Source organism: Micropterus salmoides, unplaced genomic scaffold (genome assembly GCF_014851395.1).
Source record: "Micropterus salmoides isolate LMB-PRFRI ecotype aquatic unplaced genomic scaffold, ASM1485139v1 Ms_hic_scaffold_21, whole genome shotgun sequence".
Taxonomy (NCBI): domain Eukaryota; kingdom Metazoa; phylum Chordata; class Actinopteri; order Centrarchiformes; family Centrarchidae; genus Micropterus; species Micropterus salmoides.
In genome coordinates, this window is record NW_024041262.1 from 21,681,411 (window position 1) to 21,694,373 (window position 12,963).

The following is a 12,963-nucleotide window of genomic DNA, read 5'->3' on the forward strand; positions in this document are numbered from 1 at the left end:
TTTCAATCAGGCTCTGGTATGGAATTCTTCTTATTCAGGTTTATTTGTCTTTTTGTGTCACTTCTCTGTATAATGAATCTAGATGTTGCAAATGTCGTGAAGACAGGTCTTTGTGTATGCATAGCAGGGCAGTTTGGTTGTTCACATGCACCAAACACTCTCTGCACATCCCTGTTGGTGCACTGTGTGCTGTGTGTGCTTTTGATGTGCTGATGTTAGTTAATTCATGACCAGTGCTCTGTCTCTGTCAGACGAGATTAACCTAGCAGTGCTTACTGTAGCTCATGCTTCCCTGCTTTCTTACTTGTTTTCCTTCCTTTTGGACCTCATTGTTTTTGTCTTTTGCAGTAGTACACTCAAACTGAGCATTCGCTTTTGACACCCAGATCTGAACCCATGCAGGATGAGAGTGTGTGCTTTGAGGAGACTGAGCCAAAAGGATCGATGTCTGTCTTTAGGCATTTCTGTCTGGTTCCCTGAATACTCTGTTGGCTGACCAGTATGTCTACCTTAACAGTTACCATACACATATAGACAGCACAGAATCCAACGTCACCGGCTTTCATCCAATGAGTACAGAGCGAAGCAGATCTGCTAGCCAATTATAAACAGACCTAATGAGGGACAGACCCTGCAGCTGACAATGAGAAATAGTTGAAGGGAGGGCTTCCTGACGCACCATGCGTGTCTGATGTCTGAACAGTAACATCTTAAAATAAGTCTAAAAATATGGCCAAACTCTGATTCAGCAGAGGACATACATATATCAAAGATCACAGATCTGGAGTCTTTCACACACAATGGCTATGAAATGTGGGAAAAAAAGACAGAAAAGAGGAGTTGAGGAGTTTGTACGCTGTGTTTTTATCCTCCTCTCAAGTGCTGTGAGAATACTGAGACTGCAGTAGTCAAGCAGCCAATCAGATTGCAGCACTCAACAGCCAGTCAGAGGCAGAAACAAACACACACACACACACACACACACACACACACACACACACACACACACACAATCTTATCTCACACTCATAATATGTACAATAACAAATGATATGGGCTTTTTCTATGAGGAAAAGCTCTCGATCTTATGTAACCAATTCTTGATACAATATTAATAACTGCATTTATTCTGTATTTAAAATGACTTCTGTGGACTTTTGTTACCTTCCTTTACAAAAAACTGAGACAGACAGTTCTTACTGTTTACATTTAGTCACAGACAGCACACTACTGGCTTTTCTCTCTTGCTGCGGTTGATGCAGTACTACTGAGAGACCACTAGGGACTGATATACGACCTGAAAATTAATGATCAGTGACCAGGCGATCTGAGAGCTTCTGTTTGTGTGTGTGTGTGTGTGTGTGTGTGTGTGTGTGTGTGTGTGTGTGCCACATGTGGTTGTCAGCAGTGTGTTTGTGTGATTGTGGATAATGGTGTGATAAACTACTTTACATGTTTTCACACACATACACACACACACACACACACAAACACACATAGAGTAGGCCATAGTGCATGTAGTAACAGAATAGTTTAATTTCCCTAATAACACGATTGGCTGTAGACTTAAGACTTTTTATCATTACACAATAGAGCTGCAATGATTAGTTGCTATTATAAATATCAACAATTATTTGATCTCAGCTTCTCAAATGTGGTGATTTGCTGTTTTTCTTTACTGTCATATATGACAGTAAACTAAATATCTCAAGGTTTTAGACAGTTGGTCAACTAAAATGAGTGAATTGAAGAAATTACAGTGGCCTTTACAGAAATCGGGAATGCCATTTCTTTTGCTGTTTCAGTGCAAAACCATCTACCTCCTTATTCTTATAAGATTGCTAGATGCACTCTGAGCTAACATGGAGGTTTCCTTTCCTTTGATATTGAAGCCACAAAAACTTTTCTTTTCCTGCTGATCTCCTCATGCTCCCCTGTGTGCTCTCAAATCTCATGAAGGAAAAAACTAATGAAAACAGCAATAAGTCAGAACACAGAGTTGCATGTTTTTGGTGATATTCTTTAATACTTCTGATATTTTATACTAGTGCTGATCCAATATCCAAAAGTTTTGGTGCCAAAACAATAATTTTCTCAATACCTCACTTTGAGGAATATACTATAAACCCTTTTTTTCAAGAAGTAATTGTCTAAACACAAACAGCTGTACAAGAACAAATAAAATGTTCATGTTTATTTAAATCACTAGAAATCAGATCAAATAACAACACTAAGAATCTGACCAGACATTCAATACTGGATTTCAGTACTTGACAGTTTTCGGTACTTTGTGCTACGGACATATTTCAGCTGGTATCAAAAACATATTGAGGTTTCAGACCCAACCCCACACCAGATGGTTCTTTCCATCCCACAACATTCGATGTGAACCCAGTGCGATGCTGCAAATTTAGGAGCTTCAGTTGCCATGGCAACCGCCCTCTCTCTCTCCTATCCCATCTCCCTCCCCTCACAGATGTCATAAAACTCCAAAGGCGGATCATTAAACTGGTGTGTGTGTGGCTCAGTGTGGGGGAGCGATATGAGTGTCTGAATCTCATGGTTAGCTCTGATGCTGTGGAGGCTCCTTCTGAACCTGCAGTGACAAGAAACACATTCCTCTGCCTTTCTTTCAGAGCTAAAACAAGTAAAATAATCTGCAACACAAGTCTTTTTATCATTTGTTCATTTATTAGGCACATATGCCAGTTATTTTTCTTGTTTTAGCTTCTCAATAGTGAAGACTGCTTTTCTTAATTTACAGTATCATTGTAAATTCAAAAGCAATTGAGGAGCAATGTGAAGATGTCACTTTGGGCTCCGAGTACTTTTAGGCGTTTTATAGACTAAACAATTAATTGAAATTAATTGTTGCAGCTCTACTTTCTTTTGTCATCTTTGGATTTTTGAATATCTGTATATATTTTCAAACATCATCAATTTTGATGATATTTGGCAACAGCTCGGCCAAAGAAAAGCCACTATTGGGGTTAACAATCCAAAACTATTGTATAATATATTATAATCCACATGCAACATTTCAAAGAGAACAGTGTGATCAGTTATGCTGTAAGTCTTTGGGGATCAGCTGATTTGCAGAGTGCAGACCTCCAAACTGTGGAAGAGGTTTTAGCTGCAGAGGAATGAGGGAACACTTAACATGGAGTGCTTTGCAGGTGAAATACTCAACCTGACTCTTCATCCACAAATAATCTGTCCTCTACAATGTCATTATCCATTTTTTAAATAGCGGAGACTCCTGGTTTTGTGTGATGATGGGAGTATACCAAGCCTCAATGTTCTTGTTTTTAGCTGGAAAATTTTCTTTTTTTGTGTTAAAATTACTTTTTTATATTTTGTGAACTGGTTTTGGTTTACTCTTTTCTTGTAGAGCTTGATGTATTTTGTTAAACATTTTATGCATACTGCCAATTTGTTAGCAGCTTTCAGAAGTTCTGTGGTTGGTGCTAAATGACTCTATTGGATTGATCGTTACTAGAATTGACGTGATGTCATATTTTTCTTCGGTATCTGTGAGTTGTGTGTCACACATTGTCAGTTAAAATCTGCTCAGAGTGTTTTATTTCTATGACTGCTCCTGATTTTCCTTAAAGGTGAAGGCTGATGTTACACCCTATTTTTGTTATTTCAGACAAATACCAAAACTAACTATGTTTGTTTGTCTCTCAATTCTTGAGCACTTTTCTACCTTGTTTGTGACACTTAACAAGCCCATTCATTCATACCGAAGACTTAAATCTTTAGAAAATAGGTCAAAATATGAGGTTTCTTCCTGAAACAGCTGCTCATTGCGGTTTTTAGCAAACCTTTCTCAAACTGGGGAAAATAATGCGTTTGCTCGGGACTGTTTTCAGGAGGTGTTTGTCACATGTATGTCACCCAGTGTAAAGGTAGGGCTCACTGTTTTTAATAGTTAGTGGATAAAAATATAGCTCTATGGTCACAGAATAATCAAAGATATATCAAACAATATTCACAGTTGGATCAATTCAATTGGTTTTGTTCTCAAGAGAAATGTATTACCAGCCTTATCGTGATCTTAGCTGCCTGTCTAAAAGAGGTTATTATGATCATTATCGAGCCTGCAGACTGAGGAAGGAATTAGATGAAAGGTTTCTGTATGTTTCTTTTCTCCATCCTAAATGAAATGTGTTCTTTTGAAAACTGTATTTAGTTCTGAGGGTGAAATAGAATCAATGTTTGCTTTTATTTGCTTCTGTTTTTACATTGCTAAATAACTGCTGGTTATGATACATAAGCTAAACTATCACTGAAGTAGATCCCCTTTAATTTTTATGCAGCAACTGGTCGGATCTTCATTATCATGGTTTTTAGGGAGTATTCAAGCCCTTTGAAATTGCTCCAGTGTATACCAGCTAAACGGGGTGAAGATCCCCAGGTGTAGATCCCGTTAGGGTTAGCTGCAAAGCACCCTTCATACCAGAATCCTCCAAAACAAATCCTGGCGCAGTTTGAAACATGTGTGTCTTGATCTTTGTCAGTGGTGGTGAATTTCTGTCCATTGTGAATACTTAGAGAATCTCCTAATGGGAAAAAAAAAACACAAATTAATGGTAACTAATTTGGTTCATACAGCCAGAGTAAGAAACACTGACAATGTTTACCATGATTTAACGAAAATCAAGGACATTTTAACATTTTTGATAGATTTAAAACAAGTGGTAAAATATGGTCATAATTTGCCATATAGGAAAATGTTCTACCGGCAGCTCCCTTGATGAAACTTCCAAGCTTTAGCCTGTATCCGTCTGACTCTGGACCAACAGAGAAGGACGAATAATCTGCAAAGACCCTCTGGCCCTCAAAGTCTTCCATGTCTACCCTCAGCTCGTAGTTCTTGGCCTGGGTTAGCAGGTGCATTGTCTCCAGGCCTGAAGGAGAAACAATGAGGCAGCTGTGATCATTCGAAAGAAACTGGTGTAAATCAAAGTTGGAGATACTGTAATTTGGAGGGACCATGATCTGTTCAGGGATTTTCTAGTCTTCTGTATTTTATATGATTGATATGTATGTTTGGGTTTTGGACCGTCACTTGAACTAGGCAAGCAATTTAAAGAAGATCACCTTGGGTGTAAGGAAAGTGTGATTAGTGTTTTTCACATTTTATAGACCAAATTCTTAATTGATGAATCGAGAAACTATCCAGCAGTTTAATCGAAAATGACAAAAAATAGTTAGTTGCAGCCCTAGACTTAACCTTGAATATGTCAAGCAATACAATGGCAACATAATCTCTATGTATACCATGCCTGTAAAACATGCCTGTTAAACATTTAGCTATTACATTTGCAGTGTTCCTAATAAAATCAGACAGATTTCCTGTACTGAGATGCCTACACTGTCGTAAAGAATTGAAAATTAATTTTACAATGTCGTATTTTTTCATTATGGTCAGTAAGCAAATACTTTCTGTCGTACCCAGCCAGTACTCTCCAGCAGCGCTGCCAAATCCAGTTTTATAGTGATCCCACTTCATGTAGAAGTTCACTGTGCCATCTTGTCTTCGCTGAATGACCTTGTTTTTAGAAATAGGTTCAACAAACAGGGAGAGAGAAAAAGGAAATCAAGGAAAGGCAAATTGAAGCTTTGTTAATTCATCATTTTATATTAACAATTGATCAAATGTGGAAAGTTAAAGGTGTCACTTATAGTGACAAACCCACAATGAGTTGTAACCCAACTCTGCAGCTCTCATCTGTCCTAAGGTTCTCAGGGTTTTTAGTGTCTTTCAGCTCATTGTTTTGGTTTTCCAACAAGCTCTGCAGTTCTGATAAAGTGATTAGTTTAGTATTGTGCCGCTAAAGAGCCAGATTTTTCTCTCAGCAGTTGTTGGAGACCCAAACAGAGCTAAAAGGAGAGTGACTATACATGCCTTACATTCACCAGGTAGTCAGAAACATGACTCCATAAAAAAACTAAAATAAACAATACAAAAATACATAGCTACAGCTTACGTTCGGAATTTGCATTTGATAGAGTAGGTACTTAAAATGCCTGAGTGAAGTCTGAGCATTTTAGTCAGGATCTGTTGGAGAGAAACAACTCATGGAATGAAATTTAGGTAGCTGTTTTGTCTACCAGAATCGTCTAAGGTACACGTGGATGAGGTATGGATACAAAGTGGTGCACACGGTTTGTTCCTTCATCCTTACTGTCCACTTTTCTGTAGAATCATCGACGCTATCCTTGCTCATGTCACAGTAAACCTGCACAGGAGAGGTGGGGCCTGCTGGGTAGATGGTGTATACTCCGTTCTGGCCTGAGCCGGCTCTGTAGATGTCACTACAGTCTGTGGGCAGAGGGGACTGATGAGCTGCCACTGGCAGCAGCACTGCTAGCATAACTCTGAGCTGTCGCAAAGAGAAAAAACAAGAGATTTCAGTCAAAAATAAGGTTTGTAAAGAAAAATTGCATGTACAACACTTTGTACTATTTTACTGTCATCTTGTAGTTTAATACATTTATCATAGCATTACATGTAAGCCTGTGTTTAGCTCATTTTAAATAGCACTTCTTGTTCTGCAGCTGATTTCATGAATACATGAGTATTATTCCCAAGTTCTTAAAAACAATAGTGAGTGTATCTTTATTTATCATGTCTGACCAGAACGGTTGACCGACATTAAGTGATTAGCTGGGGATTCAGTGTCAAGCTCAAGAAGACTTTAACAGGACAAGTGGCTGTTGCTTGCATTGACCCTGTAATCTGTTAGTCATGAGTCAGGCTGCGGTACCACTGTATTTGATTCCAGTGTTCATACTTGGCTATCAGGTGTCGATGAATAGATCTGTCCTTTTCCTATTTTTAGACTTTCTGGTAATGAGTGATCATGTCCTGTAGTAGACTGACTCATACTATGCTAATCTGATAACCTTACCACTTTCCTGTTGTTTCTCAGTCCGAAGAAGAAAGTGACAGAGATGCAATTTGATGATCTCTGAGTCATTATAAAATCCATTCTAATGGATCTTTTAAATGAGTAATTTTGCAGAGTTTACACATTACTGGTCTTGGGGTGTAGTGTAACACATGTTAAAATGGTTGCATAAAGTATTTCATGGTTGAAAAGGAAGCTTTGCAAAGTCTGAGAAATTTGCTCAAATGAGTAAATTTTGTTGGGATTAGAGGCTACAAACTGGTGGCTAGCCAAGCAGCTCCATACGATGCTATCAACTAACCTGCAGAATTGGTGTTCTGTTGATCGATCAGTCAGTAATCTATGAACTGTTTCAGAGCTAAACTATGTCTGGGTCAATATACAAATGTAATGCAAGTATTGTTTATTACTGTTATTATCTCAATAGTGAACAATTTCCATAAGAAGCAGCTCCTATCACAGCACAGCCTCTACTGAAAAATACTTATGTTATTTAATTAATTTGTATTACCTCTAAATAAGCTCTGCATTTATAGTTTTGAAGAAGTTGCACTGAAAGTATTTTACGTCTTGACATATTAAAACAGGTCTTTTGAGTAAGTAAATTATATTTAATGAGATGTGAATTACTCTAATGAGAGAGTTTTGTTTTGGCCAATATAATCGGACTGTGAAATGGTGGTCCTAATGGCCATTCTGAAAGTTAGAGTGTTTTCCACCCCAAACCTACACACAAAGACAAACCCCTGTACAAGCACATTTAATGTACCATTGGCTCCCATGTTGTTGCATTACATACCATCATTTTTATTTATTTTTTACCAGTGGCAGAGGCAGTGTGGCAATCCTGGAAACAAAGCAAAGACATGTTTTAAGCATTTAAAAGTTTCTATAAAATTCATTCAAATAAGAGCAGTTTAAAGTTTGATAGGACCAAGTATGAACTTACCGGTAAGAAAAGATATGTTTTCCAACATAAACAGATCCTTTTATATTAGTGCTCCTCTGCCTGTTGCAACACCCAGTATTTTCCCAGTGTTTTCCCTCTTGCAATAAGTAACACAGTGTTGATTTTCTCCCTCTATTTATCTCCCTCAACTGTCAGTTAGTACACCAAATACACAGCAATCAGTAGTATTTCTAAACAGTTCTTGTCTTTGTTTGTTGTTATGTAATTTTAAAATAACCTCTATTAATGGAAAGACCCAAAACTGTAAATGAGAGTTTTATTATATTGTAGGTTATATATTAGGTAGGTTAAGCAACAGGAAACAGCTAGCCTGGCTCTCTGTAACTGTTACAAAGTCCACCTACCATCCACTCTGAAACTCAATGATTAATATCTCATGTGTTTACTCAATTTACTGTCAGATAGTGAATTCACAGGACATCTATGTGTCTTTTTGAAGGGCAATTACAAACGAAGTATTTTGTCGTTTAATTGGGAGGGCTTGTTGTTAGGTGTACTAGGTGTACTGTGATCCTGATGCTTTTTTTCAATGCTGTTTGCCTCTTTAATAACCGAGGAACCATCCAAATCCTGCTAATCTGTCTCCTGGGCTCTTGGCCCTGAAGTCCTTATCTGTGTTTGTGTGAAATATTGTGTGTATGAATCACCCTGATTTTTTGGACCAGCTAGTTGTCTCTGCTATGTAGAAGAAAATGTAGAAGAGAATAGTTTGAGTATATTGTGGGTTTTACTTTCACAGTAGTCTTGGAGTTACAGGAGGGTGTCCACAAATGCCTTCTAGTGTGAGTAGATAAGGAGGCAATCCTTGACGACCAAGCTTTTTGACTGGAGATTATTATAGGTGCAGTGGCTTCTGTGTTCACCATGCAACCACCGGCACAACTCAGTGGATGTAGGAGATGGTGGATTTAGATATGGTAAGTCAGGCAGCGATTCCCTAAGCAGGTTTCGTGCACACAAACACACAACTGGAGATACTATTAATGTGTCAGAAAATATTTTAAAATGTACTCTCTCAATTTCTGACCAAAAGTCCACATTTTTATATTAAATTTACAATCATTTTAAATTTGAAAGGCTGGAATCAGCAAATGTTCAGCATTTTTGCATTTGACGATTGATTTTGTTTCGATTGATTAATGAATTGATTGTTTCAACTCCAATTGCCATTAGAGTGGGTGCCATGACCCCAACTCCAACAAAATTTAGAGGCTGAATGTCTCTTTGATGGAATAACTTATCTGAAAGGGTCCTCAACTACACAGTGACTTTTGTAGGGATGCACAAGCCAAAAAGGTTGGGAACTAAAATCTAAATCTGAAAAGCAACTAGTAACGACAGCTGTCAGATAAATCTAGTAGAGTGAAAAGGACAATGTTTCCTTCTTTAATGAAGTAAAATTACTTAGTAGCCTAAACTAGAAAGGACTTTTATTTTTTTATAGTCTGCCTTTAACAAGTGGCAGTGGCTTGCATGCGCACACACACACACACACACACACACGCTCTGAGCAATGCATTGTCCTCTGATCCCTTGTTGTCCCATTGAGGGTTGGTTTGAGATTAACCCTGGAACTCTTCTGCCCCCTCCCTCCCTCACCCCTCCTCCTCCTCGTTTCTCACTGCAAGCCAGGTATTTTTAGCTGTGACATAATGCCCCTCTCTCTCTCTGTCTTTATCTCATTCACACTCTTTCACTCTCTGTCTTTCCCTCACCCTCTCTCTCTCTCTCTCCCTCCCTTCCTCCCTCTCACACAGACCGCCCCTCCTGCTCCCTTCTCCTCTCTTGCCCCCATCCCTCTCTCCCTAGCTTCCAAGCTATAGGGCTAGCAGCTACAGTAATTGAGTGCTCAGGTTTCACACTTTCAGCTGCGGGCTGAGAAACATGGCAGTGGAGGAGGCAGCAGACTATTTGGCAGAAGTAAGTCTTTACTGTCTGTACTTTACTGTAAAGTCATTCAGCTGACTGACTGTAAACAGACTTAACCTCCTCTCTCCTGCTACATTGCATTAATGCTAACAAGATTGGGGAATTTATAGCCAGAAGGATTTAGTGATGTTATGGTTGACCGTCCAGAGATGGGACATTGTCGGATGTGGTGGAACGTTATAGGTTTGGGGGGGGGGGGTCGTTGATGGGACAGGTCGCAGTGGCAACTCTGCTGCACCACTCTGCTGCAGTGTGTGTGTGTGTGTGTGTGTGTGTAAATGCCTGTTTGCATTCCCAACTGCTTCACAGTGATTGTACATTTATAAATTCCTGCTGATTATGTACGTATGAGCCTGTATACACATTCAGTGTTCTGTGGATACCGTTTCATGTTGCAGTGATGTGAGTGGGAGCACCTGACCTTGGACAGTGGCGCATGCTCTGTTTGTGTTTTTCGAAAACAGGGATAAAAGAGCAAAACAGGAGAATTAAAGAATAACAGAAGAGGAGAGGGATTGACATTAGAAATTGCCATTTTTAATTAGTTAATTTTTTCATTACGTCACATCCACATAGTGTTGTAGAAACAAAGCCCTTCATCAGCCCTCTTAACCTGATGATATGTGATATACAGAATGCAGTATATGCTAGCTCTTGATTGGCTTACCGCAGGACCCAAGCTGCAGCTTAATGGTATTTAATGAGGTATCAACTCACATATTAACTGGAATTTTTATTTTTTATCAGATCAAGTAGGATGACTTAAATCTAATGTACTGTATTGTTGTATGGCTTTAAATAATCTTTCAGTAAATATGTGTTTCTGTTAAATGTAACGGTACAGAAAAGCTTGCTGGTGATGTGTCTGACTGACGCCCTCTCGTCCCTCAGTGTCGTCGTTGGTTGGAAGGGGGCAGCTCCCATGTTGGAATGTGTGTAACTGTATGAGTGTGAAGCAGCGCGATCTGAAAAAAGAGTGACTGTAGCATTCTTTACATATCTCTCGTGGATAAATAAAGTTACACTGGAATGACACATAGCCAATGCAGAACAAGTTTCCACTCTGCTGCTACAACCGCAAGACATCAATAAAGAAATTACCCGTTGAACTGATTTCTCAATCATCTAAAATTAAAATTAGAATTTTGAGTCTTTTTAGTATCTGTGTTGATTTGGTCACCAACAAATACATTTATAATGTTAGTTGGCCAAAGTCCAGCTTGTACACCAAATTTCATGCAAACATCTTTTTCACAGATACACAGTCAAAAAAGAGAGAAAACATAATCTGTTTTGCAGAGATGAAAATTAGGTAATGAACTCGTCGGTTAGAAAACTTTTTTACAATATTAATATAAATAATATAATGTACAATATATTTTTTCTCAGTTAATTTATCTGAGTCAGTCTGCTGCCACTAAATCAATCAAAAAAAACAATTGTTTTGTTTTTTGTAAGTATCCTATCCACATATTTTCAGATCACACTTCTGTTCAATATTTTGTATCAAGCCATAATGTGGACATGGGCTATATTCACTATATATAACTATATTCATGATCAAATAGAATGTCATAAATGTTTGGTTAAAACATCAGAAAATGGTGAAAAGCCCATGTTGCCATCTCTAAATTGCTTATTTTGTCTAACACTAAAACCCAGACATTCAGTTTACCACAGTATTTCATGAGATGAATAAAAGGCTAGAACCAGTGAATGTTAGACATTTTAGATTTTTCCATCATCATTTAGAGTAGCAGAATAATTTTCTGTCAATCCTCTAATCCATGAATTGTTTCATCGTTACAGCTCTAATGTGGACACAGGAATAGTGTAATAAACAACATAGTGACTACTGCATTCTTGGCTCACACCTTACCAATGTGGCACAGCACTAGATCAGGAGCAACCTGAGGGGCCTTATAGTGAATAAAGTGGAAGTTAATGGCAGGATTTGCAGGCGTGAACATTCACTTGAATAAGAGACATTTTTTATTGATTCTAATTCTGTAGTCGGGTGGCATCCATGAGCTCAGTGACATTCCTGTGTGCACATCTACATGCATGTACTGTCTGTTACTCAACACACTCAGTCATGCAAAAGCATTCTAAGCTTTTTTTTCACTCTTTATCTGCTCATATCTTAATGTTTTCTTTTTTTGAGACAATATAATATACAGTACATATGGGTTTTGTTTTCAGCGGAGTAACCAGACAAGACTTTAATCTCTCACACAGGCCTGTGAAAATGGTGCTACTGTTGTAAAGCATTTATCTGACAGACATGCTACAGGTTCATGAACCTTTTTTATCTCTGGATGTAGTGGTATAAGTATAAGTTTGCATTTACTTTTATATCAGTTCCCTTCGTTTCATTGTTCCTTTCAGTCATACTCTAGGAGGATGTCTGTGTTTTACATTTTTGTTGTAGTACATCAAGCTGTGCATTTGTGTTGTAAATGCAGCCAGAAACTATGTTTAAAGAGGATAACCTTCCAAGACCTGATAGTTCAAATAACAGCTACGACAAACATAAAAAAGTGACACAAAGATATTGTCAATTATATCTTTTGTCTGTTATGTAACAATGAATAAAAGATTTTAACAAGTGGACAAGTGCAGCTATTCGTGTCATGTTTACAAAACTGGGAGATACTCAACTGGACTTCAGTGCGCTTCAGCCAAAGTACTTTCTAAGAGGGAAATCCTTTGAACTAGAATTCTGAGTTATGAGAAGCCGAGCCTTGTGCCACATTTAACTTAAAAGGCTTGGCATTGTGCCTTACAGGGATTAACAGGGACAATGAACTGCCTCTCAGGGTGTACTGCTTTCATGAAACAGTGACAGAAACAATCCTCAGGACATGTTTTATATTTGAAAAGAAACTTTGAATAATACTTTTCCTTTTTCCACTACTTTTGTAGCTTGTGTTACTAAGCCTGGCTTAATGACCATTTGCATGTTGATATTGAGGGTCATATTTATGAAACGCAGCACATATGTGATCTGCACCTGTACGTGGTAAACATTACACTTATTTATGTTTTTAAACAGGATGATTTATTTGCTATGATTGATGCTTTATTGCGATGTGGTAATATGTGCTACACAGGGTCATGTGATACAGGGGTTAATAGTAGCTT

General features: G+C 38.2%; 2 protein-coding genes across 2 annotated transcripts in view; one reads left to right on the top strand and one right to left on the bottom strand.

Annotated features, from left to right (window-relative positions):
- LOC119915508 (ankyrin-3-like) overlaps positions 1–12,963 on the top strand; it is a 116,158-nt gene that overhangs the window by 11,743 nt on the left and 91,452 nt on the right.
- Positions 2,005–7,941, bottom strand: LOC119915509 (microfibril-associated glycoprotein 4-like). Its single transcript, XM_038735057.1, has 6 exons — positions 7,870–7,941; positions 7,720–7,767; positions 6,195–6,392; positions 5,461–5,557; positions 4,746–4,913; positions 2,005–4,565 (listed from the first exon to the last, which is right to left on the bottom strand). The coding sequence occupies exons 2-6, from the start codon at positions 7,723–7,725 to the stop codon at positions 4,315–4,317; spliced, it is 720 nt and encodes a 239-aa protein (XP_038590985.1). The 5' UTR covers positions 7,726–7,767; positions 7,870–7,941; the 3' UTR covers positions 2,005–4,314.

Bases quoted from the DNA above. Each gene is read 5' to 3' on its own strand.
- LOC119915509 (XM_038735057.1), bottom strand. The intron at 5,558-6,194 runs GTAAGGATGAAG...TCTAAAAACAAG, and splicing joins ATTCTACAGAAAAGTGGACA to GTCATTCAGCGAAGACAAGA. The intron at 4,914-5,460 runs GTACGACAGAAA...TTTCTCCTTCAG, and splicing joins TGCTGGAGAGTACTGGCTGG to GCCTGGAGACAATGCACCTG.